The 26,599-nt window shown below is 41.8% G+C and overlaps 1 protein-coding gene across 9 annotated transcripts in view; it reads left to right on the top strand.

Annotated features, from left to right (window-relative positions):
* The window catches only part of REPS2 (RALBP1 associated Eps domain containing 2), a 232,071-nt gene that overhangs the window by 40,102 nt on the left and 165,370 nt on the right, over window positions 1-26,599 (top strand). For all 9 annotated transcript variants that reach the window (XM_082718393.1, XM_082718389.1, XM_082718391.1 and 6 more), the window contains exon 2: window positions 24,997-25,120. In XM_082718393.1, coding sequence (XP_082574519.1) covers window positions 24,997-25,120 — 124 coding nt within the window. The remainder of the gene's footprint in view (window positions 1-24,996; window positions 25,121-26,599) is intronic.

Raw genomic sequence — 26,599 nt, 5'->3', positions numbered from 1 at the left:
CTGTCCCAATGTCATGCTTCATTTACACAGTGATAGCTTTCCTTGACTTTATCTATTGACTTGACATCCTATGCATCATATTTTCTTTCTTAGACGTAGGAAGATTGAAAAAAAATTGAGCATTTGAGGAAAATTTGCAAAAATGAAGAGCACTATGAAAGGCAGCTTTAATTTTAGTTTTCTCTGTAGCCAGAATGGGTGGCCACCTGATGGGCAGAATGGCCTTCTCATTGCACACTGCCCACTATAGGTGCTCAGGTCAGTCAAGATCAAGCTGGTTACCAGTACTACTATTGGTTCTAAGCGTAGCTTTGTACAGAGGATTTTACCATTTTTAATAGAGGTTATAATAAAAATGAAGTCTAGCGTTAAATTATCTGTATGTGTCTGGCATGTGGGTGCAGTAGTTGTCTAATATATTTTTTTAAAAAGATTTATTTATTTGAGAGAGAGAGAGTGCATGCAATAGAGACAGTACAGGTTGGGTGGAGGGGTGGAGGGAAAGGGAGAAGCAGACTCCCTGCTGAGCAGAGAGCCCGCCATGGGGCTCAGTCCCTGGACCTCGGGATCATGACCTGAGCTGAAGGCAGGTGCCCAACCAACTGAGCCACCCAGGCACTCCAGTTCTCTAATATTTGAAAGGTAGGGAGCTGGAGGTTTTTTTTTTTTAAAGATATGTATTATCAATTTTAAGAATTTTTTTGAGTATTATAAATGCATGACTGATGTTATTTTCTGATCCTTTAGTTTTGTGGGTAGTCATTGTGGAAAGGGACCAAGATGAGAATAAAAACTAATTATATCAGGGAGATCATATGATAGTTGTCTTTTTCTGCTTGACTTATTTCGCTAAGCATGATACGCTCTAGTTCCATCCATGTCGCAAATGGCAAGATTTCATTTCTTTTGATGGCTGCATAGTATTCCATTGTGTATATATACCACATCTTCTTGATCCATTCATCTGTTGATGGACATCTAGGTTCTTTCCATAGTTTGGCTATTGTGGACATTGCTGCTATAAACATTCGGGTGCACGTGCCCCTTTGGATCACTACGTTTGTATCTTTAGGGTAAATACCCAATAGTGCAATTGCTGGGTCATAGGAAGTGGTGATGCAACATGGGGGCTTAAGTGGGTAGGAGAAGAATAAATGAAACAAGATGGGATTGGGAGGGAGACAAACCATAAGTGACTCTTAATCTCACAAAACAAACTGAGGGTTGCTGGGGGGAGGGGGTTTGGGAGAAGGGGGTGGGATTATGGACATTGGGGAGGGTATGTGCTTTGGTGAGTGCTGTGAAGTGTGTAAACCTGGTGATTCACAGACCTGTACCCCTGGGGATAAAAATATATGTTTATAAAAAATAAAAAATTATATAAAAAAAAAGAAAAAAAACTAATTATAAAAATACACTTGACCACTTTGGAAAACAGTGTGGAGATTCCTCAAAAAGTTAAAAATAGAGTTGCTTTATGACGCAGCAATTGCACTACTGGGTATTTACCCCAAAGATACACATGTAGTGAAAAGAAACATATGTACCCCAGTGTTCCTAGCAGCAATGTCCACGATAGCCAAATTGGAAAGAGCCAAGATGCCCTTCAACAGACAAATGGATAAAGATGTGGTCCATATATACAATGGAATGTTACTCAGCCATCAGAAAGGATGAATACTCGTCATTTGCATCAGCATGGATGAGACTGGAGGACATTATGCTGAGTGAAATAAGTCAAGCAGAGAAAGTCAATTATCATATGGTTTTACTTACTTATGAAACATAAGGAATAACATGGAGGACATTAGGAGAAGGAAAGGAAAAGTGAATTGGGGGAAATTGGAGGGGGAGATGAACCACGAGAGACTGGACTCTGAGAAACAAACTGCGGGTTTTCCAGGGAAGGGGATAGGGGGACGGGTGAGCCTGGTGGTGGGTATTAAGGAGGCCATGTATTGCCTGGAGCACTGGGTGTTTTACATAAACAATGAATCTTGGAACTGCATCAAAAACTAATGATGCATTTTATGGTGACTAAAATAACAATAAAAAATACATTTGAAAGATTTGATTATGTTATGATTCATCAGAAGATTTTGTACAACTTACATATTGTGTGTTTTTACCTTTGGGACATGCGTTCTTAAGAGCTGACTTCTTTGGACTTTGTGGTGTGTGTCAGCTATGTCATCTCACAAGCATGTTTTCATCTGTGCATCATGTTATATTGGGACTTGGATGGAATGTAAATCTTTTATTGGCCTAAATCTGAGTCTAATCCTCTCCATGGCTTTGGTAGAAAATTGATTTCCTCTACTGTGTCAAGATTTTTTAGGTCAGTGCTCTTTGGAAGTTTCCCAATTCTCTTAGATTAAAATAGATTTTGTTTCTCTGCTGCATACTGGTATTCTTTAGTAGGACACTGGGATCTAGAAAGTGAGAAAACAGATCTTGATAAAATATCTATGGGTTCAGTGTCAGCTAACTTGTTGACACACTATACCTTTGAGGAGCCAAGGAGTTTATGTGGTTGGTCATCCTGGCCATGAAAAGCATGGAGATGAATGGTTTGGCACTGGTGAGTACTCATAGATATTTTAACTTGGGGTTTATTAGAGACATGTAGCATCTTGCCCCACCCAGTGATGCTCATGGGTGAATGATTTTACTTTGATTTCGACTGAAAAGCAATGAAATGAGGGGAGATGGAGGTTTTTCTGCTTTCTGAAGCCAAGAGGAGGTGTTTAGGGGATGCTTTGGTAAAAAATTATTACCAGTAAGTTTTATCTTTATTTTTCTCCTGGACAACGGAAGGACCTTTAACTACACTTATCCCTTCTCTCAACTTAATGTTATATTTGTGTGTGTATGTAGTGTGTGTGTGTGTATACATACATATGTGTATTTTATACATATATGTATATATATGTACTAGAAACACAAAGTAGATCACAAACTTAAATATAAAACATAAAACTGTAAATTAAAAAAATAGAAAGACTTTAGGACCTAGGACTAGGCAAAGACTTTATAGACTTGACACCAAAGGTATGATCCATAGAAGGAAAAAATGGTAAATTAGATTCCTTCAGAATTAACAATTTTTACTCTGAGAAAGACTTTTAAGAGACAAGCTACAGAGTGGAGAAAATACTTGCACATCACATATCTAACAAAAGACTATACTATATAAAGAACTGTCCAGACTCAACAGTAAGGAAACAGTCCAATTAGAAAATGGGCAAAAGACATGAAGAGATATTTCTGTGAAAAGGATATATAGACAGATGACAAATGAGCACATGAAAAGATGTTCAACAGCATTTTCCATTAGGGAAATGCAAATTAAAGCCACAGTGAGAGATTACTACATACCTAGCAGAATGGCTAAAATAAAAAATAGTGATGTCACCAAGTGCTGATGAGGCTGCTGAGAAATGAGATCATTCATATCTTGCTGAGGAGAAGGTACAGTGATGTAGCCCCTCTGGAAAACAGTTTGGCAGTTTTTTTTTTTAAACACTAAATATACCATAAGACCCAGCAATTGCATTCCTGGGCATTTATCCCAGAGAAAAAAAGATTTATCTTTACCCAAAAACCTGTGCACAAATGTTTATAGCAGCTTGATTCTTAATAGCCATTAACTGGAAATGACACAGATGTCCTTCAGTGGGGAAATGGTTGAACATACTGGTACATCCATACCATGGAATACTACTCAGCAATAAAAGAGAATGTACTATGGATATAACAACCTGGATGGATCTCTAGAGAATTCTGGTGGGTGAAAAAAAGCCAATCCCAAATTGTCACATACCATGTAGTTCTATTTATAAAATGTTTTTTAAAGAACAAAGTTAGAGAAATGGGGAACAGATTAGTGGTTCTCAGGGCTTCAGGGTCACCGGCAGGAGTAAAACGATTGGCTATAAAAGGACAGCATGAGACATCATTGTGGTGAAGGAAATTTTCTGTTCTCTCTTTTGCCTGTATCAAAATCAACATGCTGGTTGTGTTCTTGTACTGTAGTTTTACAAGACATTATTCAGGGGAAATTGGGTAAAGGATTCATAGAATCCTCCCCTTGCCATTTCTTAGAACTGCATGTGAATCTACAATTATCTCAAAATAGTTTAATTTTTAAAAAAGCAATTAAGAAGGAAAAAAAAACAGCAGAGTCTACAAAGAGCAGACTCAGAAGAATCAGAAATAATAAATAATGTAGCACTTTTCTATCTGGTGGTGTTCCAGGGTTCTGGCCCAGTTTTGTTCTGAAATGGGCCCGTGTGAGTCCCTGTATGTAGGTGTATGATTGACTTTTTCCTCAAGTGCTTCTAATTTAGGAAGCTATTTTCTGCATGCCCTTTGTGTGCTTTTTGTCTCTGGTTTTGTGCTAGACACATACTAGTTTCTTCATTTCAGTTTCAAGGTCATTTCCAAGCACCGTTAACTTTTATGATCTCATTTTTTGCAGTGTGTTCTTACCTAAGGGCCAGAGTATCTGGATACTAGACTTGTTTTTCTCGAGTGATTTTTTTTTCTTTGTCTATGTGATAGAGATTTCTATTTGTTCACTGATATTCATTCCCTTCTCTTTTGTAGTAGAAACTCTAGTTTTGAGTTGGGCGCATGACCTTTCAGAGTAAAAAGTCTGCATTTGCTCTGCTTTCAGTAGCTAAGTGCAGCAGTGTGAACACGTATGAACCTTCTATTTTGATTAAGCCGTAAATTAAATGGAACTATCCATTTGCTTTAACATACACTTAGTGACTAGATAAAATCAAATACTTTATATAAAAGCTATATGTTATAGGTTAAACTGTGTCACCGCAAAAAGATATGTTGAAGTCCTAACCCCCCAGTACCTTGAAATGTGGCCTTATTTGGAAGTAGGTCTTTGTAGATGTAAGCAAGTTAAGATGAGGTCATGGTGGAGTAGGGTAGGCTCCTAATCCACGTAACAAGAATGCCATGAGCAGATGAAGACTGAGGTGATGTATTTACAAGCCAAGGAACTCATGGGGCTACCAGATGTTCGGAGAAGGTATGGAACAGAATTTCCCTTAGAGCTCTCAGAAGGCACCAACCCAGGGCGCCTGGGTGGCTCAGTCAGTCAAGCGGCTGCCTTCAGCTCCAGTCATAGTCCGAGGGTCCTGGGATCGAGCCCCATGTTGAGCTCCCTGCTCAGGCTGGAGCCTGCTTCTCTCTCTGTGCCCCAACCCCACCCCATCCCACTCATGCTCGCTTAAGAGCTCTCTATCTGAAACAAATACATTTTTTTTAAAAGGTACCAACCCTGTTGATACCTTGATTTTGGACTTCCAGCCTCCCAAAATGTGAGACGATGAATTTCTGTTATTTTAAGCTGTCCAGCTTGTGGTACTTGGTCACAGCAGCTCTAGGGAAACCAGTACACTGTTTTTCAGAACTTCCTAGAGTGTTTTTAAAAATGGGTTGGGCATGCAGAGGCTTCTTATTCTGAGTCCTGAGGTATTTGGACTGAGTATGCTTTCTTTTTCCTGGAAAATCTCACTGTACCAAACATAGACAATCTTCATTGCTCCAAAGCCCTTCCAACTTCCTTACATTTTTATTGCTAATTTGATGTGCTTGAATGCCAGCCAAAGAATAAGGTAAATGGTAGATGCCAGGACTGGGTGGTTTCCATGGAGATTTCTCACAGGAGCCTTTCCTGTCTTAGTTCAACAGTTGTCAGGGAAACATCAAGTTTCAATTTGTGGGGTCTGCCAATTTAAGTGGCTCTTACCAATTTAAGAGGACATGGTTAAACCTCTTCAGGATCCTAATAAATTTGGAGCAGAGCTCTTTTAGATTCTCTTGAAGTTGTAGTAAGTTTTTCTGTAATTGAGAGGTTTAACTAGTCTTCTGCTTGAAATGATTAAACTACCTATTTGTTCATATGCAGAAGATACTGATTGTGAGCTGTTGGGGAGGAAAGCTGAGGTTTGTAGAAAGAAAGGCCCATAGGCAGAGAGCTGGGGTCCAGTGCCGCATGACTTCCATTCATGATCTTTAGCACGCCCTGTAGTATGAGAGATCCAAGAGGCCTGTCCTGTATGTAGCTGTTTACAGGCTGTGGAGTTGGCAGTCTCAGTACTGTGTGTTTATTGCTTTTAGTTAGCTGTTGTAGGTTCAGTGGCTGATGGTGGGGGCACTTTAATGGAAATGGTGGCGAGAGCACAGATTCTGGATATACGTGGCTGTAACAAATGGGAATCCCTAGGGTTGTCGCTATTGTGACAGCTTCCTCATTGTGCTGTTTATCAAACAGTCAGCTATGGTAGATTGCAGAATTCCCCCAATAGGGTGCATCTTCTTTTTTTTTTTTTTTAAAGATTTTATTTATTTTAGAGAGAGGGAGTGTGAGCTGGGGGAGGAAAGAAGGGAGGGAAAAGAGGGGGAAAGCATCTCAAGCAGACTCCATGCTGAGTGTGGTGCCCAACGTGGGGCTCGATCTCATGACCCTGAGATCATGACTGAAGCCAAAATCAAGAGTCAGACACCTGATTGACTGAGCCACCCAGTCAGTCCTGCTTCTGTTTCTTCTTCTGCTGCTGCTTTTTTAAATTTTTAAATAAAGATGTGAAGTCTTTGTCTCCATCTTTAGAGTGTTGTCTCATCTCGTGACTTGCTTTAATCATAGACTATAGTAGAGGTGACCTTGTGCAAGTTTTGAGTCTTGGTCCGAAGAAACATTTCACCTTCAGTTCTTGCCGCTTTGGGAGCTCTGCCACCAAGTGAAAAAGCCGAGGCTCACCTGCTGGAGGATGAGAGGCTGTGTGGGGGGAAATGGGGGTCCCCAGTCACCCTGTAGCTGACTGTGGAAGCTTAAGTGAGCCCCACCTGATATCGGCAGAGTCTGGTCCACATCAGTAAAATTGCCTAGCTGAGCTTAGCCCAAATTGCTGATCCCCAAATTATGCACTAAATAAATGTTTTAAGGACTAAAGTTTTGGGTGGTTTGTTATGCAGCAACAGATAATTGATAGAGCTGAGTTTGGATGCTCTGGGCCGATTAAGTCTACTTTTGACCTGTTCTCGATAACACCCAGGAGAGTAACACCATCATGTTACTAACAGGAATTACCTGTGGGTAATTTAAGCAGAAAAGAAATTAATTGGGTAGCTCAGTCTTTTGCTAAGAAAGCTGGGAAAAGGTTTGAAAAGTGCACAAGGGGCAGCACTGCTAGAACTGCAGCTGTATCATGCCACAGATTTGGTTTGGTGAAATGCTAGTACTGTAGCTACAGAATACTGGACGCCTCTCGGTACACCTCTCTTTGCCTGCACTGGACCTCAGGTATGGGGCTCTGCACCTCCGTGGCGCCTGGGAACTGATGTTGCTGCTGTTTTCAGAAAACAGTGATCTACTGTTCTTGCTGCTTTGCCCAGTCGTTAGTGATTCAGGTGGCCTGTGGGGTCCCTGACCAAGCTGAGGGCCTGTGCCCATACCCTGATTTAGCCGAAATTAGGAAGCAGAGTATCTGACATTTTTAACTTACTTAGCTGAATGCAGGTAGAAAATTTCATAAACATGGGCAAGGTGTTGTTATGCTGGGCAGCCAAAAGAAAAATCACAAAATGTTCATTAGTTTCTGTTTTGTGCTGTGGTTAACTCAGTTTCAGCACACTTATGAAACCGGCTTTGAGGTTCATTCCTTAGTTCTATGGAGAGAGAGTAGTCTGAGCCTGTACCCTTTACACCTGCTCCCTTTCCCACAGATACGTGCCCATGGCCATTTGGAAGTCCAAAAAATAAGTGGGCCCTGATATACATGTATCTCTGGTTGCCAAGGTACAAACAGTATGTGTCTTTCAGTTGGTAGGCCCAAAGAGACTCCATTCACTGCCACAGTGCCCCACCTAAGAGAGTGAATGAATGAATGGTGTCTTAGTGAACATAAGGGGTTGCCTATTTGTGCAGTGAATTTGGTTCATATGAATTGCTGGGTGGCAAGATCTTTAAATTCAGGTCATTTCTCATTTTCTAGAATTTCTGTGATAACCATTCTGAATCCTGAAGTGCCCATCTGCAAAATCATTTATGTAGCATTAGTTTAAATATTAGAAATAATACTGTGTCTAAGAAAAGCATAATTCTTGGAGAGTGTGTAGTAGGTGCTTATGAAATGTTGATCCTTTTTTCAAACTTGGATACGCATACCCCAATCAGATCACATCTTATCTCAGGCTACTATAACAAAATACCCTAAACTGAGTGGCTTATAAACAACAGAAATTTATTTTGGACATTTCTAAAGGTTGGAAGTCCAAGGTCAGGGTGACAGCATGGTCAGGGTCTGGCGAGGGCCCTCTTTTGGGTTGCAGACAGCCGGGTTCTTGCTGTGTCTTGACATGGCAGAAAGAGGGAAGCTGACTGTCTTGTGACTTTATAAGGGTACATATTCCATTCATGGGGTCTCTAGTTCATGTTCTCATCTAATCCTGATCAGCTCCCAAAGGCTCCATCTCTTAATACCATCACATTGAGGGGTAGGGTTTTCACATATGGATTGGGAGGGAGCACAAACATTGAGTCCATAACAGGTTATAAACTCTTGGAGGGTAGGGACTATTCTTTCTCTGTCAAATCTCTAGGCATGGCTTGTGAGAATGGATTGTTCTTGGGGTAGATTGTCTTGGGAGAAATCAGGACCTAGACCTCAGGTCGTCCACTATGTGTGTTGGGGGGAGTGGCCGTTTAGGGGGGATGGGTGGATTGTCTCAGATGAGGCAATGCAAAGTCTATCCCGATGGAATAGTGTCTACAGGTGATTCAAGGTAGAACATAGGAGATCCACCTGGATCCTAGGGATGTCTCTCCTGGCAAGCGTAACTCAGTAACAGGAGACCTAAGAGCAGGGAAAGTTTGGGGATTTGGGTACCAGGGAAGTGTCAGTGTGTACCTGGGGGTGAGGTGCAGGACAAGGACAGACAGTTGAGAGCAGGGCCAGCCCTTAAATGGTGGGTGTCTGTTAAGCTAGAGTGGGGAAAGGATGGATGTTTATTGATGGCGCAGAGAAAGGGGATTTGGTCCTGGAAAGAGGTTAGTCTCCTTAATATATAACGTGGCCCATTAGGTCACAGTAGGACTAGTAGCAGGGTGGACTTGGAGCTGGGTTCTGGCTAGTTGGGCTGAAGAACTCATTTGCATTTGCTGTGACGACGCTGGGGGACTGAATGTGCTGGGCCCTGCTGTGGGGAGAACAGTCATGAACAGTTTCCGTGTCCTGTAGTATAGATAGTCGGCTTTGAGGGGGCCAGCTTTCTTGCCAGGAGGCTGCCAGAACGACAGGGAGGGGAGAGGAGCATTTGTTATTTTAACAGTTGAAAGCGTCTTCACTAAGAATTCGACAAAGAAACCCAATTAATGAAGTCAGATTTCTCACCCCATCAAAAAGTGCTGGAAGGTTCTGATCTGTCTGGGTTTAAGTTGGAGAGTGAGAACTCTAATGTGATCTGAGACCCAACTTCCATTCATTCGTCCCCTCCCAAAGCATTTCAAGGACTTGTATATGATGCATGGGAGCTCCACTGCGGTGAGGTGCCTTCTCATACCCTGTTTCTCTCACTATAAGGCACTGGTTTGAAACGGGAATGTGTGTATGAGTGAGTGCATGTGTGTCTGTGTGTGCACAGCCGTGTGTAACATAAAAGATACATAGAAGGGACTGAAATGAACAAACTTACAAAAATACCAAATAACCCCAACCTGTAATTTTATTTTTGAAAAGCACTAAAACTGTCAATAAACAAATTGCCTGAAAAGTGAATCCTTTGTCATGTGTGGTCACCTGAGATTTTCCTGTCTCCAGCTGTACAAAATTCTGTGATGTGGCAGAGCCCGGAAACCAGGGCCAGCATCCTAAAATGAATCTGAACCACCGTTGCATTTTAATTCAGTTCTCGTGTCAAGACTGTGTGTGTGCGTGTGTGTTCCTTCATCTCATTGATTCCTGGCATTTGAATCAGTATCTGGCACACGGTCAGCCCGCAGTAAATGTTCTTACTGTTGATTCTGTTGTTCTTTTCCCCTATACTGTTCTACATCCCAGTGACTGTCTTCCTGGGGTGGGAGGGATGCTTCCTTTGTTCCTGGCTGGTTCACTCTCATTGCACTCTTCCCCTCAGCTCACTTGGAAGTGTCAGATCCTGGGTTGTCCCCAGGCAGGCACATGGGCAGCCATTTGGACAGGTTCAAAAGCTGTGGCGTTGGCTTTCCAAAGAAGACCTGGTTTATAAAAGTCATAATAAATCATTGTCATCAAATGTCATCACTACCCGTAATCTTCTCTCATTCCAAATGACAGTTTAGGTGCATGACAAAATCTGTAGAATCACTCTATCCACCTGATAAATGCCAGTCCACTGTGCAAACACCAAAGCAGCTAACCTGAGTGTAGAATTTCTTTGAATTCTCATCTTTGGGAACCATATTAGTTTTACATTCAACTCCTTAACATATTTCTTTGTCTCAATTCAAAAGTGATCTCCCTCCTGCAAAAACAAACAAATAAAAATGGAGTAAATTCAAAGTTCTGGGGGGATATGTTGCATTTCTCTTGGACTTTGCTTGGAATCAGATGATTTTTTTTTAAAGATTTTATTTATTTTTATTTTTATTTTATTTTAAAGATTTTATTTATTTTTTTTAAAGATTTTATTTATTTATTTATTTGACAGAGAGATCACAAGTAGGCAGAGAGAGAGAGAGGAGGAAACAGGCTCCCTACTGAGCAGAAAGTCCGATGCGGAACTCAATCCCAGGACCCTGAGATCATGACCTGAGCCGAAGGCAGTGGCTTAACCCACTGAGCCACCCAGGCGCCCCTGGAATCAGATGATTACAAAAGGACTTAGCTGAACTCACCAGCTATCCTGGTTGGAATCAGGTGGTGTCTTTTTTTTTTTTTTTTAAAGATTTTATTTATTTATTTGTAAGAGAGAGAGAGTGAGAGCGAGCACAGGCAGACAGAGTGGAAGGCAGAGTCAGAGGGAGAAGCAGGCTCCCTGCGGAGCAAGGAGCCCGATGTGGGACTCGATCCCAGGATGCTGGGATCATGACCTGAGCCGAAGGCAGCTGCTTAACCAACTGAGCCACCCAGGCGTCCCAGGTGGTGTCTTTGATCCTTTAAATCTGAAAAAGTTTTTTTGAATACCTTGATGTAGTCACATAAAGCCCAATTCAGTGGTGCAAAACAGTATTCATAGGAGTTCAGAGTTAAAACACAGTAGAGCATATTTAAGGTCGTCCATAAGCCTTCTTAGTGGGAAATCAATGGGATGGGTGCTGTGGAGAGTGCAAGGATGATTTTAAAAAGTCAGGACTTGGGGCGCCTGGGTGGCTCAGCGGGTTGGGCCACTGCCTTCGGCTCGGGTCATGATCTCGGGGTCCTGGGATCAAGTTCTGCATCGGGCTCTCTGCTCAGCGGGGAGCCTGCTTCCCTCTCTCTCTCTCTCTCTCTGCCTGCCTCTCCGTCTACTTGTGATCTTTCTCTGTCAAATGAATGGATGGAATCTTTAAAAAATAAAAAAATAAAAAGTCAGGACTTGCCCTCAAGAGACTTGTGGCCTTGTAGGGGGATGTAGCAGGTATCCTGAGAATCATAATACAAAGTAGAAGTGGTAAGTGGCAGAGGGAGAAGTTCAAACTATAGTTTTGAATTCATTTTTATAGAATTTATGGTTCTAGAAAAAGTCTGCATCCAATCTAGTCAGAGTGCTTTGTTCCATTGGAGGAGACTTGAGACCAATGGAGGTCAGGTGCCTTCCCCTTGGTCACCCAGTCTGGCAGAGCTACCTTTGACAAAGATAACTCATTTTTATAAAGCGAGGTGCTGCCTTGATCTGTGTTGGTGACTTCGAGGAAAGAGCACTGTGTTTGCGTGTTAAGTCTGGGCTGGGTGAGTGAGGATCGTTGCAGCTTTGCCCAGTTGGGCACTTTGTTTTGAAATTGCACCTGGAGCAAGTGGGAGGAGAATGGTTTTGGGTCTGTCTGTAATATTTTCTGCTGGCGTGGGGTTTGTCTTTGTCTCTTAGAACTTTTTTGAATTCACTTTAATTAGATAATACATGTATAAGATTCAGAATTCAGAAGGTATAATATGAAATACAGCAAACTCTTCCCTACCCCTGTGCCTTGGCCAGCCTGTTCCCTTCCCTCCGTCCCTCCCCTTCCCTTCCCTGGAGGGCAGCTGGCAGCCAAGTTTGTTAGCTTCAACTTCCAGAGATAGCGTATGGATATATGAGTAAATGTGTCTCCAGTCGACCCCCTTCAAAACACAACCTCCTCTACCTATACTGTGCACCTCACTTTTTCTGTTTCAGCAGTTTAACCTGATGACCTTTCCGTGTCATTCATGATCCTAGGAGCTTCCTCATTCTTGTGCAGGTTGTGGCTTTTGTTTCTTGTGGCAGGTCACTGAATCCACTCTAGATAAAGTCGAACCAAAGAGGGATTAGGATTTTGGGTAACTGGTGGAATTGTTTGGAAGCTGGAGAAGAGGCCAGCATCTAATTTTCCGAGCCCTGCATAGCCCTAGTGGTAAGTGGAAGCCACCTGTGCTCTTGCTCGTACTGCACAGCGGAGAGCAGGGCTTGCCTGCACTGCAAGGGCTTCCATTGTCACCCTGAGCCAGGGAGATGGCTTTGCAGCTACTGCAGCTTCCCACCTGCAAAAGTAGATGCTCTGAGCAAGCTTCTCTTCCCTTATATTTCTCACTTCCACAGTGAAGTCATGTGTACATATGTTTGATCAGTGGAGCCGTGGTCACATGTTTGCAGTTTAGCTGCAAAGAAGCCTAGGAATTTGATTCTCAGCTTTCAAGTTGGGAGGCGAGACTTGTAACATGAGAAATTTCTCCAAATAGAGAAAAGCTTTCAAAAGACGATGGATAATCACAGATATGACACATGTCTACTAGAGCTGCCTAGAATTTTGTTGTGTGGATGAATCACAGTTGATTAAACTAATATTTTAGATGAGGGACCTCTTCGTGTTTTCCAATCTGTATCTTAGATAATATGTATTGAATGCTGTTGTACCTATGTCATTTTACTTGTGTAAAATGGAATATAAATTCATAGAAGTAGATTTCCTAGATCAAAGAGTTGATTATAATTCTTAGGGATATTGCCAAATGGTCTCTGGATGTTATACCAATCTGTGTTTCTGCTAGCCCTGTACAAGCTCCTGATTTTTTGCTGAGAGTCTTTTCCCTGTTCAGATTTCATCAGAGCCAGAGTGGCAGGCTGGGTCTTCCCCACTAACGGGGTAAATTTTGGGCCTTAGGCCAAAAATCCTGGCACACCAGGTCTGGGTTGTAACCTCTGCCAGGACAGTCTGTTTTTAGCATCTGGGCTGGATTCAGCCTATAATTTTATTATAGATTCTCTAGCCTTAAATTAAATGGCATCTTGGGGCATCTGAAAGATAATGTAGCTTCCAAAATGGATTTGCAACTTGGGAGGAGCTTACATGTTGAGAGGACTTGAATCACTATGTTATTGCAAATGCGTAAGGACGTTTTCAAAGAACGGTTATGAAGATTTATAATACCTTTTCCCCTTTAAAAATAAAAAGCAAAGCAAATAAGTGAAATAAGCCAGACAGAGACAAATACTACATGGCATCACTTCAGTGTGGAATCTTGGGAGGGAAAAAAAAAGGTCAGATTCATGGAAACCGAATAGCATGGTGGTAATCAGGGACTGGGGTGGGTAAGAGGTGGAGGAAAGGGGGAGAGGATGGTAAGAGGGTACAGACTTGCCCTTCATAAGCTGTGCAAGGTCTGAGGATCTAATGTAAACATGGGGACTATAGTTTATAACACTGTGTGGTATAACTGAAATAGGCTAAGATTTAAGTGTTCTAACACACACAAAATAGGTGAGGTGACGAATGTGTTAATTAACTCTGGGGGCAATCCTTTCATAATGTGTATGCATATAGAATAATCACAATATACACTTCATATGACAATTTTTTTGTCAGTTATACCTTAAAGCTGGAAAAAAGGGCAGAATCTTATTTTTAGGATGTTAGATTATTGCATAAATTTTGCTTCTTACTGAAATCTGGCATCCAGTTGCCCCAGTTGAAAATATGTAGTAGTATAGGAAGCCCTTGTTCAAAAGCTTCTGAAAATTTTAAACAAATTTACATAAATGGGTAGAAAATGGGGGGTAAATACACGTGTGTGATTTTTAAAAAAGATTTTATTTATTTGACAGAGAGAGAGAGAGAGATCACAAGTAGGCAGAGAGGCAGGCAGAGAGAGAGGAGGAAGCAAGCTTTCTGCCAAGCAGAGAGCCCGATGTGGGGATCGATCCCAGGACCCTGGGATCATGACCTGAGCCGAAGGCAGAGGCTTAACCCACTGAGCCACCCAGTCGCCCCATGTGTGTGATTTTTAAAAAAGATTTTATTTTATTTGAGAGGGAGAGAGAGAGCTTGAGTGAGCACATGAGCAGGGGGAAGGTTAGAGGAGAGGAAGAAGCACGAGCAGGGAGCCCAACTATGTGGAGGCTCAGTCCCACGGCCTGGAGATTGTGACTTGAGTCTCAGGCAGAAGCTTAACTGACTGAGCCACCCAGGCCCTGTGTTCTTCCCCAATGGAAGTGTTCGCTCTTTAAGCTGGCATTTACTGAGTATAGCTGATTATTTCAGGAAAATACCCTTTCTGCGTGGCTATTGAGAGTATCTTCAAGGATATAAAGTACAGCTCAGGGAGGCAGTGTGATGTTGTGCAGAGGTGGGTAACCCTTTGTGTAAAGGGCCTGGTAGTAAGTGTTTTAAAGCTTTGTAGGCCTAGAGGCAGAATTGAGGACATTAGTAGGTACTTATATAACAAGAGACAAAACAACTTTCCACAAGCTTTTTATTGACAAAATTCAAAATACAACAATCCAGTCCTTTTTTTTTTTTTTTTTTTTGGTAATACAGTTCTGCTAGTAAGAAACATGGGATTCTTGTTTTTCGGATAACATTTTACCTAATGGGATTCAAAGCTAGCGTTCCCTGATCATCAAATTGATTGCAAATGTTCATTTGTTAAAACCGTTCTCAGCTCACAGGCCGTAAAAAACCAGGCAATGATCCAGATTTGGCCCGTGAACATTATTAGTTTTCCAACCCCTGTTGTAATGGGAAGACCATGAGCTTTGGACGCATGATTGTGTAGGTTTGAGTACTGGCTCTGAACTTGGACTTCGAACATCTCACGTAACTAAGTTGTGGTGTTTATTTGTGCATAAACTGGAGGTAATCACATACCACGTAGAATAAATATCTTCCCCATCTTTGTTGTGATTTTGAATTAGGATTCCAGTTCTATAGATGTTGATGTAATTTAGCTAGACTTACTTAGAATTAGTAACAGATTGAAGAGGCAGTTTGTCAGGGGATAGAATGGTCTCAAAGTACTATGTGAAAACATGTTTTTGCAGTGGAGAGATCTGGCTGTCACCACCTTAACCAAAAGGCCAAGCTTAGCAACCAATGGTGAGGTGTTCTGACATTATGTGCCCCTCACTGAAATGTACCTCTTACTATATCACAGGACCACCTATGTGGTGTTGCTGCCAGAAATGTTTGACGTGAGTGTTACCATAAGGAAACAGACAAATCTAAACTATGGAACATTCTTCAGGAACATTGTACACTCTTGAAAGGATTCAATGTCATGACTAACCAAGTGAATTGGTGCTAGATTAGGGGAAGATTAAGGGGAGGCAAGATAAAAATGTAATGCATAAGTATTAATTCAATCTTGGATATGAAAGAGTTCTGTAGGCCATTTATAGGACAATTGAGGGAATGTGAGTAGGGACCATATGTTGTATGATAATATTAATGTTGATTTCCTGAGGTGTGACGATGGTGGGATGGTGTAGGAGGATATCTCTGTTTTGGGGAGATGAATAATAAAGTATTTAAGGGTGGGGGAGAGAGGCAGTGAGAGAGTGAGAGAATGAGAGAGAGAAAAGAGCAAGTTGTTTTGTTCAGTGCTGCTCACTTTGTAGCATGGCCCAAACACAATGCTTATAATAGGGAGGTACCAAATACATTTTAAAGTGTTAAGTATTTCTAAGTACTGTGGTACTTCATGTTGAGTATTTGGATGTGGAGGTTCATATTTTTTTGGGCAGCGCACCCAGGTACCTCTGGGCTGAAAATCCCTCTGGATTTTTAGAATGTGTAAATGAATAGGAAAGGAAAACTCAGGTTGGTTGACCCAACTCTTCAGCTGGTACGACTTGTCAGCATGTCCTTGAAATATTCCTCTGTATTTCTGTTGTTGAGGGTGCCTGCTTGGGGGCTGACATCCCCTGGGGGGATGCCGAGTAGAAGGAGGCTTGGAGGAAGAGGCCTGCCATGTGTGTCTCCAGAGCACCAAGCTGCTGGAGTGTCACTGAGATCTTCTGGGCTCTGAGGCAGAGGGCAAAATAAAGCATGATGAGGCCTTTCCTTGTGCTTTGATCCTAAGCAGTCCTTCCTAGTCGAGCAGGCATGGAACAGACAAGTTAATAAGCTCTTATATTCCTGCAGGAACTCTTATGGCTATATGGTGTGAGAGGACTAAAGCCAATTTAGCAGCCACTTGTAAAAGTAATTATAAGATGAGAGAAAGAAGAGCGATTCTGTTACTACAGGCTGTGAAAATGAATTAATTCAGCAAACATTAATTGAGCAACTGAAAAATAGCAAGCATTGGAAAATATGAGTCCTGGGGTACACATGATAAAGATATACTCTTGCCTTGGGCTGGGCATGTGGGGGAGTAGGGGAAGGAGTTGGGGTATAGTGGAGACAGTGACCAAAATACAGACTTGGCAATATTACAGGCCTAGTGATGTGACAGAAAGCTAGCGAGGAGGGTTATTGGAATGCAGAAAACCTGCCATATGGAGTTAAGGTTGCAAACATAAGGTTGGTCTTGAGGTGATCTGGAGAATGAGTCTTGCGGGTAATGAAGTGGGGAGACCTCCAGCTTCCAGACGGGATATACCACGTGCCCGAAGGCTTGAATGACTCTTATGTGTTGAGACTGGTTGGCATCTGGAGTGGCTGAAGCTTTAGATGCTTGGTGGAGAGGAGACAGACATGGGGTTGTTGGAAAGGTAGTTTAGGCCAGATGGCAGGGCCTCAAAAGCCATGCTCAGGAGTCTGGGTTTTACAGGAAGGGCTAGAAGCTAGGAGGAGGAGGAGGAGGAGGAGGAGCCAGGAGCGCTGAAAGTCCCTTTGAATGGGAGGTGATCTTGTTTCAGTCAGATCTCATGGAGGGAGTGTGGGGATGGTGTGGTGAAAGTGCACGAGTCTAGGGGCAGGGCTTGAAGTAGCTGATGTGTGAGTTAGGAACCGGAACTTGGCAGCTGCAGCAGAGAAAGAATAGAAAATCAGGGTCCACTGGTGCTCTTGCAGAATTCTTTCTCTGAGCACAACTTTTCCTAACACAACTTTCTATAATTTTTAATCTTTCTAAGGAAGTCTTTAAAAAATACTTGAAGAAGAGGGCGCCTGGGTGGCTCAGTGGGTTAAGCCGCTGCCTTCGGCTCGGGTCATGATCTCGGGGTCCTGGGATCGAGTCCCGCGTCGGGCTCTCTGCTCAGCAGGGGGCCTGCTTCCCTCTCTCTCTCTCTGCCTGCCTCTCCATCTACTTGTGATTTCTGTCAAATAAATAAATAAAATCTTTAAAAAAAAATACTTGAAGAAGAGAAGCTTATTCCGACCTTTGAACGGTCTGAAAATTTATTACATTTCAGCTAGGAAAGAAGTATTCTTTCATGCAAACTGGAACATGTGTGGACTGATTACTCAGCACAGCCACTTAATCTTTCAGAATTAGGTAGGAGGGAAGCTATTTTAGTGGCCTTCAGTCTTCTTCCAGAACTTTGTCCAGGTTCCTCCCAAATGCTTGGTGAATTTTTCTGATTTGTATTCAGCACCCCCACAGTTCATTGTACATCTGTAAGCTGTAAGGAAGTTGATTTCATCCAACACCCCCCCCCCCCATCTCTGGCCTTCCACCTGAGAAAACAAATACGAGTCCATAGGTTCTTGTTCTGTGTCAGAATTTGCACAATGTGTAATCTGAGATGGATCCAGCTGAGAGTGTTACAGTTCTGGAGTTTAAAAAAGAGGAGTGGAATCTTTGTATTTTTTCTTTATTTTGAGCAATGCTTGGCAACTTGGACTGTTTGAAGGAGCAGTTACGTAAAATATCTCCTGCTAATTGAGTATTTGCGGAGAAAGCACCACCTTATTGTCTTCAGTTCATGTTAAAATATTTCTACCAACAATTTAGAGCTTTTCCATGGAGAATTTAATTTAGCCTTAGAACGTCCTGAACCTTGAGAAACAAAACTTAGAAAATTTTGAGTTGAGACATTTCGGTCTTACAAGGGTCCATACGTAAGTTCAAAAGACTTATAATTACTTTCTCTTCCTTATGGCTTGAATATTTTGGAAAGTTCTTGGGATATTTCTTGGAGGGTTAGTGTACCAAAAAGCAAGAAAAGTGACCGATGGGCTTACCTTACCTATGTGTGTATGTTCCATGTTTGCTACAAAGCAGTGACCCTAGTGGTGTGTGAGACCGAGGGACACTTTCCAAGGTAAATGAAGCAGTTTACTAATGTCAGTTGATGAAGTAGTGGTGGTCTCAAAGTACCAAGTGGAAGTTTAATAACAATTAAATTTACCTTTAGTTAAGAGCTTTTCAGTTCTGTGTATTACTTACGGCAATGGAATAAATGAAGGCTAACTTGATGCTGAATTAACACTGAAATATTTAAATTATTTGCATGTCAAGTAGTATAGTTTTTTAGGGATGATTCTGCAACACAACTGTATTGATGCTGGAACCACATTGATGATGTTGGTGTTTTTTCCCGTGTGTGGGCAAGCCTGTACCTGAAGAAGTATGACTTCTGTGTTCCCAGCAAGGGATGTATTATACAACTCAGTGACTTTTTGTTTGTGAGGGTGGGTTCATTGCCTTGATTGAGAATTTTTTTCAATCCTGTGCATTACATTCTGGATGCCTATCCTTGTGCTGGGAGGTGAATGGAAGTTACCGCTTGCCCTTGGAGAGAAGACACTTTAATGGGAGGCAGAGAGAAACAGATAATTGTAATATGGGATAAGTGCTGAAATAGACATGAAAAAGCTTGAATGTGGAGAATGTCAAATATACACATACACATAAGTTCAGACAGTAGGAGAATGAATGAACCCTCACGAACACCATCATAAACCCTCCCGAACACCATCACTCAAACAGTTCTCATCTCACGGCCATGCTTGTTGTAGCCGTACGCTCTGCTCTACTTACTCCCCTCCACCCTTTCGTTTGGAAGCAAATCCAAGACAATATATCATAGGGTGGGCATTTATAGATATTTGAAGAGTCAGAGAGTACACAGGGAAAATAAACTATACCTGGGGAGTTGGGAAGGAAGGAGCTCTGGAGAAGTAGCATTCAAGAATGGATGGAGTAAGTTCCGGTTTCAGGTGAAAGGGAAGGGACCCAACGATTACTGCATTGCATTAGGGCTATTTAGTACACTAGTTCATTTTCTTCTTCGCAATAGTCCTATGAGGGAGGCACTATCTCTGTTTTACAAATGAGGAAATTAGGTTTCAGGCAGATTAAAATAAATTTGCCTGAAGTTATAAAACTAATTAGTTTTCCGGGTTGCAAACCAGCCTTGACTTAAAGCCTATTTAGTTTGCCATCTTTTGCACCATGTGCATAGATACACAGAAGTGAAAGTACAAGATGTGTCTGTGAAAGTGGGACATGTGGAGTGCAGCTACAGGATGTGTGTGTGTGCGTGCCTGTGTGTGTGTGTTCATGTGTCTGTGTGTTTGTTCGTGTTTGGAGATGAAACTAGAGAAGCTGCTCTGGGCCAGGTTGTGAAGGGACTTTAATGCCATACTAAAGAGATAGAATATTGTCCTGAGGTTGGTGGAGTTCCAGCTGAGAGGTCTTTTTTTTTTTTTTTTTTTAAGATTTTATTTATTTATTTGACAGAGAGAGAGATCACAAGCAGGCAGAGAGGCAGGCAGAGAGAGGAAGGGAAGCAGGCTCCCCGCTGAGCAGAGAGTCTGATGTGGGGCTTGATCCCTGGACCCCGGGATCATGACCTGAGCTGAAGGCAGAGGCTTTAACCCACTGAGCCACCCAGGCGCCCCCAGGCTGAGAGTCTTAAAGCACGAGAGCAGTGTTGTCAACTTCTTCAAAGGAAGAATATGCATGATATATGGAGACCGACTGGAACTGGAAGATGAGCTCAGGTGAGTATGGGTCAGAAAGATTATTTACTCAACCAGTACTTATGAAGTATAGACAATATGGCAGAGAATGATGAACAAGAAGCACATCTCCCTATTTCATAGAGATTAGTAGAGAATTAGTCACATGCAAATGGCCTGTTGTAATGTGATTTATAATAAGAAATATATATTTGGTCTTCAACCCAGTTCCTATAGCACAGAACTCCTAAAATCCTTGGAATTTCCTGTGATCAGAGCAGTAACTGTGTCTTTTGTTACGTTAATAAGGTGACTTGGGGTAAGCCCTTAGCGAACCTGAGATGCAGGCTGGTTGCCAAGGGAACCAACCGTGTGATTTGGAGATTTGGAACTTCTGATATCCTCCCTTCACAGACCTCCAGGCAGGGAGGGCACTGGAGGTTGAATCAGTCACCAATAATCAGTGATTTAATCAATCATGCTTATGTAATGAAGCACCCATTAAAAACCCCAAAGGACAGCTTTCAAAGAGCTTCTGGGTCGGTGAGCTCCAGGTATCTGGGGAGAGTGGAGTGGTGCTCCAAAAGGCTATAGAAACTCTGCACATTCCCCCATACCTTGACCTATTAATTTCTTTCATTTGGCTGTGCCTGGGTTATATCCTTTTTATAATAAACTTAATCCACTGAGTAAAATGTTTCTTTGAGTTCTGTGAGCTGTTGTAGCAAATTAACCAAACCTGAGGAGGGGTCACGGGAACTTCTGATTTATAGCCAATTGGTAACAAGCTGGGGTTGTGACTGATGTCTGAAAGGGTGTGTGTGTGGGGGGGGACCCAGGGGGCAGAGGACCAAGCCCTTAATCATTCACGGAAACCTCCTATATCTTGGGAAGAACAGTGAGTCTGCAGTATTTGAACCACGACCTGCTCCCCACCTGCCCTCCACCAGTTCCATATGAGGAAAGCTCCGTTCCTGATGGACCCAGCCAAGAGTCTGATGCTGTCTATATGTAATCCTGTCAGAGCAGAGTTGAACGGCAGGACACCCAGATGTTGTGCTGAGCAACAGGACACCCAGATGTTGTCTGAATTACTTGGTGCTGTGTGGGATACCTCCCCCTTCACATTCTGGGATTGGTTTCAGGACCATAATACCTATGATCCTATGAAAAGGTGATACACTTTCTAGTTCTCAGAAAAATGCAAAGTAAAACTGCAGTGAGATACTAGCACAGTCCTATTAGAACGGTGAAAATGAAAAAGCCCAAGAATACCAGTGTTGGCAAGGACGTAAATGAATTCCCAAACACCATTGGTGGCAGGGTGGCCATATCTACTAACACTAAACATATACATATCTGGTAAGCCAGCAATTGCCACTCTTAGATAAAAATCTAATAAGAAACGTATTTCAGGTCAATGTATTCTGTTCTGCATGTCTTGACAAGACATGAGCAAGAATATTATAGCTGCACGATTCAGAATAGACCCAAAGTGGAAACCATCCAAATGTCCAGTGGCAGAAGGATAGATAATTTGTGATATTCACACAAATATTTGAATAACAACTAAAATGACTGAACATTACTTCATTCAGCAACTTGGAAGAATGTCAGAAACAACAGTGAACAAAGAAGCCAGACATTTGGGTACATAGTCTTTGACTACATAAAGTTCAGAAAAAGGCAAGGAAAATGGCATATGGGTAGCGATTGAAAGGAGCTACACAGGGGGGCTTCTAGAAGGCTTGTAATGTTTTATTTCTTGATCCTGGCCGCTTGTTACATAGTTGTGTTCCATTTGAGAAAACTTATGTCCCTATACACCATACACTTAGGATTTGTATGCTTTTCTGTATCTATATTATTATGCTTTTCTATATGAATATTATATTTCTTCTAGAAACAAATTTTGATAATTAGTATTGATGTTTACTAGTTGAGTTGAGGAAAACCCACTATTATCTGAAAGTCACAGTCGGGTTCTTCGTCTCTCTCTGTATTAGTGCCTGCTTGTTTTGTTGTGAGAACATCACCAACTAATGAAATAAAGTTAGGAAAAAGTTAAAGAAATTTGTTCCTGTACGGTTAAGCATGTGAATTCTATTTAGAAAATTTGTTACGATAGCAAGGTGAGGTACTAGGAAGGGTTAAGGCCATGACTGAGGGGAAGATAGGCTTGGTTTGGGACATGGGTCAGTGGTTGACTGGATGTGGTTACCATTGACAATAAGTTTCTGATTTAGGATATGGAACAGTTGACATCAGCAAGATGAATTAGCAGGTGCCAGGATACATGGGGAGGGGCTTAGTTATGTTATTTTCTAAGATGGGGCTGGGTATCTGCATTAGGGTTTTGGAAAAGCACCTGAAGCTCTGAGATGTTACATTTGGAAAGAGGGATTTGGTGATCATTTGGATCGTAATTGAGGCAGCGCATTTATTGAATAGATGCTATTGTCAGCACTGCTAATTAGCTCTCATGAGGTAATTACCGTTATCTCTCCTTACACTTATGGGGAGACTGAGGCACAAGAGTTAAGCAGTTTGCCTTAGGTTATGCAAACAGTTAATTGGTGCCCAGGCCAGGATTCACAACCAAGTCTTTTACTCCAAGGGCTATTCTCTTTGCTATAACATCACATACTGCTTCTCCAGTCAAGAATGAATCTGGGGTGGACTGAGACTTTTGGAACAGCAGTCTGAGAAACTCAGCAGACCCTCTTCAATGAAACAACCCTTTAAGTGGTAATAAAAAAATATGAAAAAATTAAAGTCATTGGAAATTGACCTGAGGACGTAGAGCAAATGGAGAAGCATCCAAGAACACCTTCTATATCTTAGTCTGCAGTATTTGAACCATGACCTGCTCCCCACTTGTCCTCCACCAGTTCCATATGAGGAAAGCTCCGTTCCTGATGGATGCAACCAAGAAGACAGGACTCGCTGTTCCCCAACCCCAGCTGTAGTCTAGGGCTAGGAGTTAGACCACCTGCTAGGAGAAATACTTTAAGTATCAGAAGGAAGGGAGGAAGGGAAGGGCAGACAGGGAGGGAGGAAGGGAGGGAGGGAGAGAGAGTGAAGGTGAGAGAGAGAGAGAGAGAGAGAGAGACACTAATCTATACATTCAAGAAGCCCCGCCCTGTCCTCCCCCTTCCTGTGGCTGCCAGGCTATTTGTGTCTCTGTGAAGCAGGCTAAGGACGCCTGCAACCACAGTGATGCCTGCAGTTGGGGTGGGGACTTGGGTGTACAGTCTCTTAAATAACACAAAGCTCGGTGTTCTTCCTGAGATTCAGCAACTTTCCTTGAATATATGCTCCCTGGATTGCTACGAACCTTTGGTTAATTTGCAGAGTTCTGTCCATTTGCATAGTCGGTTTTCTCATTGCTTTGATGGAGGACAGAATTTTTGGAGGCCTCTTTTTGCTGACATCCTAGTTGCATTTTTTTTTTTAAAGATTTTATTTATTTATTTGACAGAGAGAAATCACAAGTAGATGGAGAGGCAGGCAGAGGGAGAGAGAGGGAAGCAGGCTCTCGGCTGAGCAGAGAGCCCGATGCGGGACTCGATCCCAGGACTCTGAGATCATGACCTGAGCCGAAGGCAGCGGCTCAACCCACTGAGCCACCCAGGCGCCCCTCTAGTTGCATTTTTGTCGGATTTTTTCTTAAGATTAATTAGTGGCTCTTTATAGTTTGGAAATCTAAAAGCCCATCCATAAGGATCAACTAAAAAAAGAAACCACGGTGTATCTTTATAGCAGAATATTGTGTAGTTGTTAAAAGAAAGATGTAATTTTAACTGTGCTTATTGAGAAGATTTTTCTTCAAGGAATAATGCTAAATGAAAACAAGTTGCAAAATAGTATGTGGTATTCTATTTGTGTAAAGTATTGAATAAACAAGAGGAAAAACACAGGTGTGTGCTATATATATACACGTGTGTGTGTGTGTGTGTAGAACATTTCTAAAGGAATACAAAAAAAGAATATGATGTTTTCCTCTGGGCCATAGGAAGTGGAGGCTGCTTTTTAGATCCTCACCCCACTTACTATTATTTGAACTTTTGAGTTTACTTTGAAATAACTTTAAAAAGTCTTTGAATATTTGTTAGTTTTAAACTACCAATAGGATGTGTGTTAGTTTAGGTCTGCAAATTAAAGATTGCAAGATCTTAAAGACATTTGTGTTCATAGTCTACCCCCCCTTTTGCTTCCCTGAAGTGAGCACTTGTGATGTAGTTTCAATGCTTAGGAAATCCTGTTGCCTGAAAACTTTAAAAATAATGAATTCACTTTTAGTTTTGATCAGCTGGGGTAATCCACAAGTAGCGGTAATGACTAACCTGTTCCCTTTTCACTCCAGTGATCTTCTAGACTTTGTACATTAGTATCCACGCTCCCTGAACAAGTCACTATCTTTTGTAAGAACAGTAATAGCCATCCTCTGTCACCTTTATTTTTATCTTTGAAAGAGGAGGAATAATCACTCAGTCCTGAAACATCACGAGTAGGTATAAATTTAATTATCTGAATTGAAAATCTTCCTACCAACTGGAGGAAAAAAACCCCAACCAGTGTGTACACATAGGTTCTCCAGGGAGTTTTTGGTTAGCTACACTATGAAATCCTTCAGATTTCATAATATATCTTGTCTCATTTTCCTGTTATGAAATGAGGTTTACAGCCTGGCTTTTCTTGTCTCTTTTCAGATCACAGAACTGTGTGGTGCAAAGCGAGTTGGTTATTTTGGTCCAACACAGTTTTACATCGCCTTAAAACTGATTGCTGCAGCACAGTCTGGCCTCCCTGTACGGATAGAGAGTATTAAATGTGGTAAGTGTCTCCCATTTATACATTTTATTGTCCATGACCAGTGTCTTTTTTATGAGAACCGTTTTTAGTGGGCTTAAGGCCTGTTCTGTAAGCATTTGTGGAATTTCTCCTTGCTTCTTCCAACTGTTGTAAAATAAAGTAAGAAAACTTAGCAGGTATCTTACTTTTTCTTTTTTTTTTTTCTTTCTGAAATGGGAAAAAAATTCAGAGAGTGACCTGACATTCATGCCTTTTTAAATTTTTTTTTAATTTTAGATTTTTTTTAGTGTTTTTTTTTTTTTGCTTGTTTGTTTGTTTGTTTTTTAAGATTCATGCCTTTAATGGACTTGAAGTTAAAATAGATTTTGTTTTTTAGCAGGAGATCAGGACAGGAATTCTAGAGCCTGTGGCAAAATAATAACATTTAGTTTTATTTTCCTCTTGAGGAATATATAATGCCATTTGGAGTTCTGTTAGGGACAAGGACACAAATACATGGGAGAGTTTGAGTGGAACCTATTTCTACTTCCTCTCCTGTCCCTGCGAGTCATATCATACATGATCGTCCTTGAGTCCCCCAGTACCTGAAGCACTCTTCTAATGATCAGTAAGTACTATGGAGCTACCAAAATTTTGGCATAATGAACTTAGCTTCTCAAAGTTTTGATTTAATGTTTTCTTGTCTTGCTATCCCTGTCCCCAGCTGAGTGACTTCTTTGAACACTTTGCACACTTTGCACAACTTAAACAAAAAGCAAAGCCCCAATCTTAGCATCTTTTATACTGCCTCAATATTGGGCTTACAAATCTTTATGAAGAAGGTAGATTATTCCTGGGCCGTGCTGAGGTCCTCTGTCCATTTACTCTGATCTAAGTTACTCTCATAAATTCACACAGCCATGCAGGAGCTTCTTCCTTATCCTCATTTTGAGATTAAAACCAGTCAATTGTCCATGCCTGTCCTGTAAAGTCCTTGGTAAACCTCACAATGGGTTCAGGAAACTTGTAGAACAACTCTTGAATAGCTGAGAAGAGTCTGAAATCTTGACTATGGGAAATAAAATACTTTTGCGCTAACCATCAGGAAGCCACAATCATCATGCTAATCTTTATTAAAGGCTTAATGTCTGCCAGAAACCATCTCATTTAGTCCTCCTGACAGCCTACTACATTAGGTGTTTGTGTTCGTTTGCATTGCCTAGGATGAAGTGTGAAACAAATTCCACTGAAATCCCAGTGCCTTAACAAAATGCAGGTTCGCTTTCTGCTTTGCAGTGGGTTACAGTGACCCTCCAGGGCAGCTGCCCTCCATGTGGTGGCTTCATGACCCCAGCTACTTTGTCGCGGCACTCCCCGCTCCCCCGGCAAGCACCTGTTCCTATAATTGCTGCAACAGAGAAATTGTTTCTCACCCTAGCAGTTAAATACTTGGTCCTGGATGTGACTCTCATTACTCCTGCTCAAGGGCCAGAACTTGTCACATGGATCCGCTGAACTACA

This window comes from Mustela nivalis (genome assembly GCF_964662115.1).
Source record: "Mustela nivalis genome assembly, chromosome: X".
NCBI classification, from domain to species: domain Eukaryota; kingdom Metazoa; phylum Chordata; class Mammalia; order Carnivora; family Mustelidae; genus Mustela; species Mustela nivalis.
This window is presented reverse-complemented; position numbering and strand designations above follow the sequence as displayed.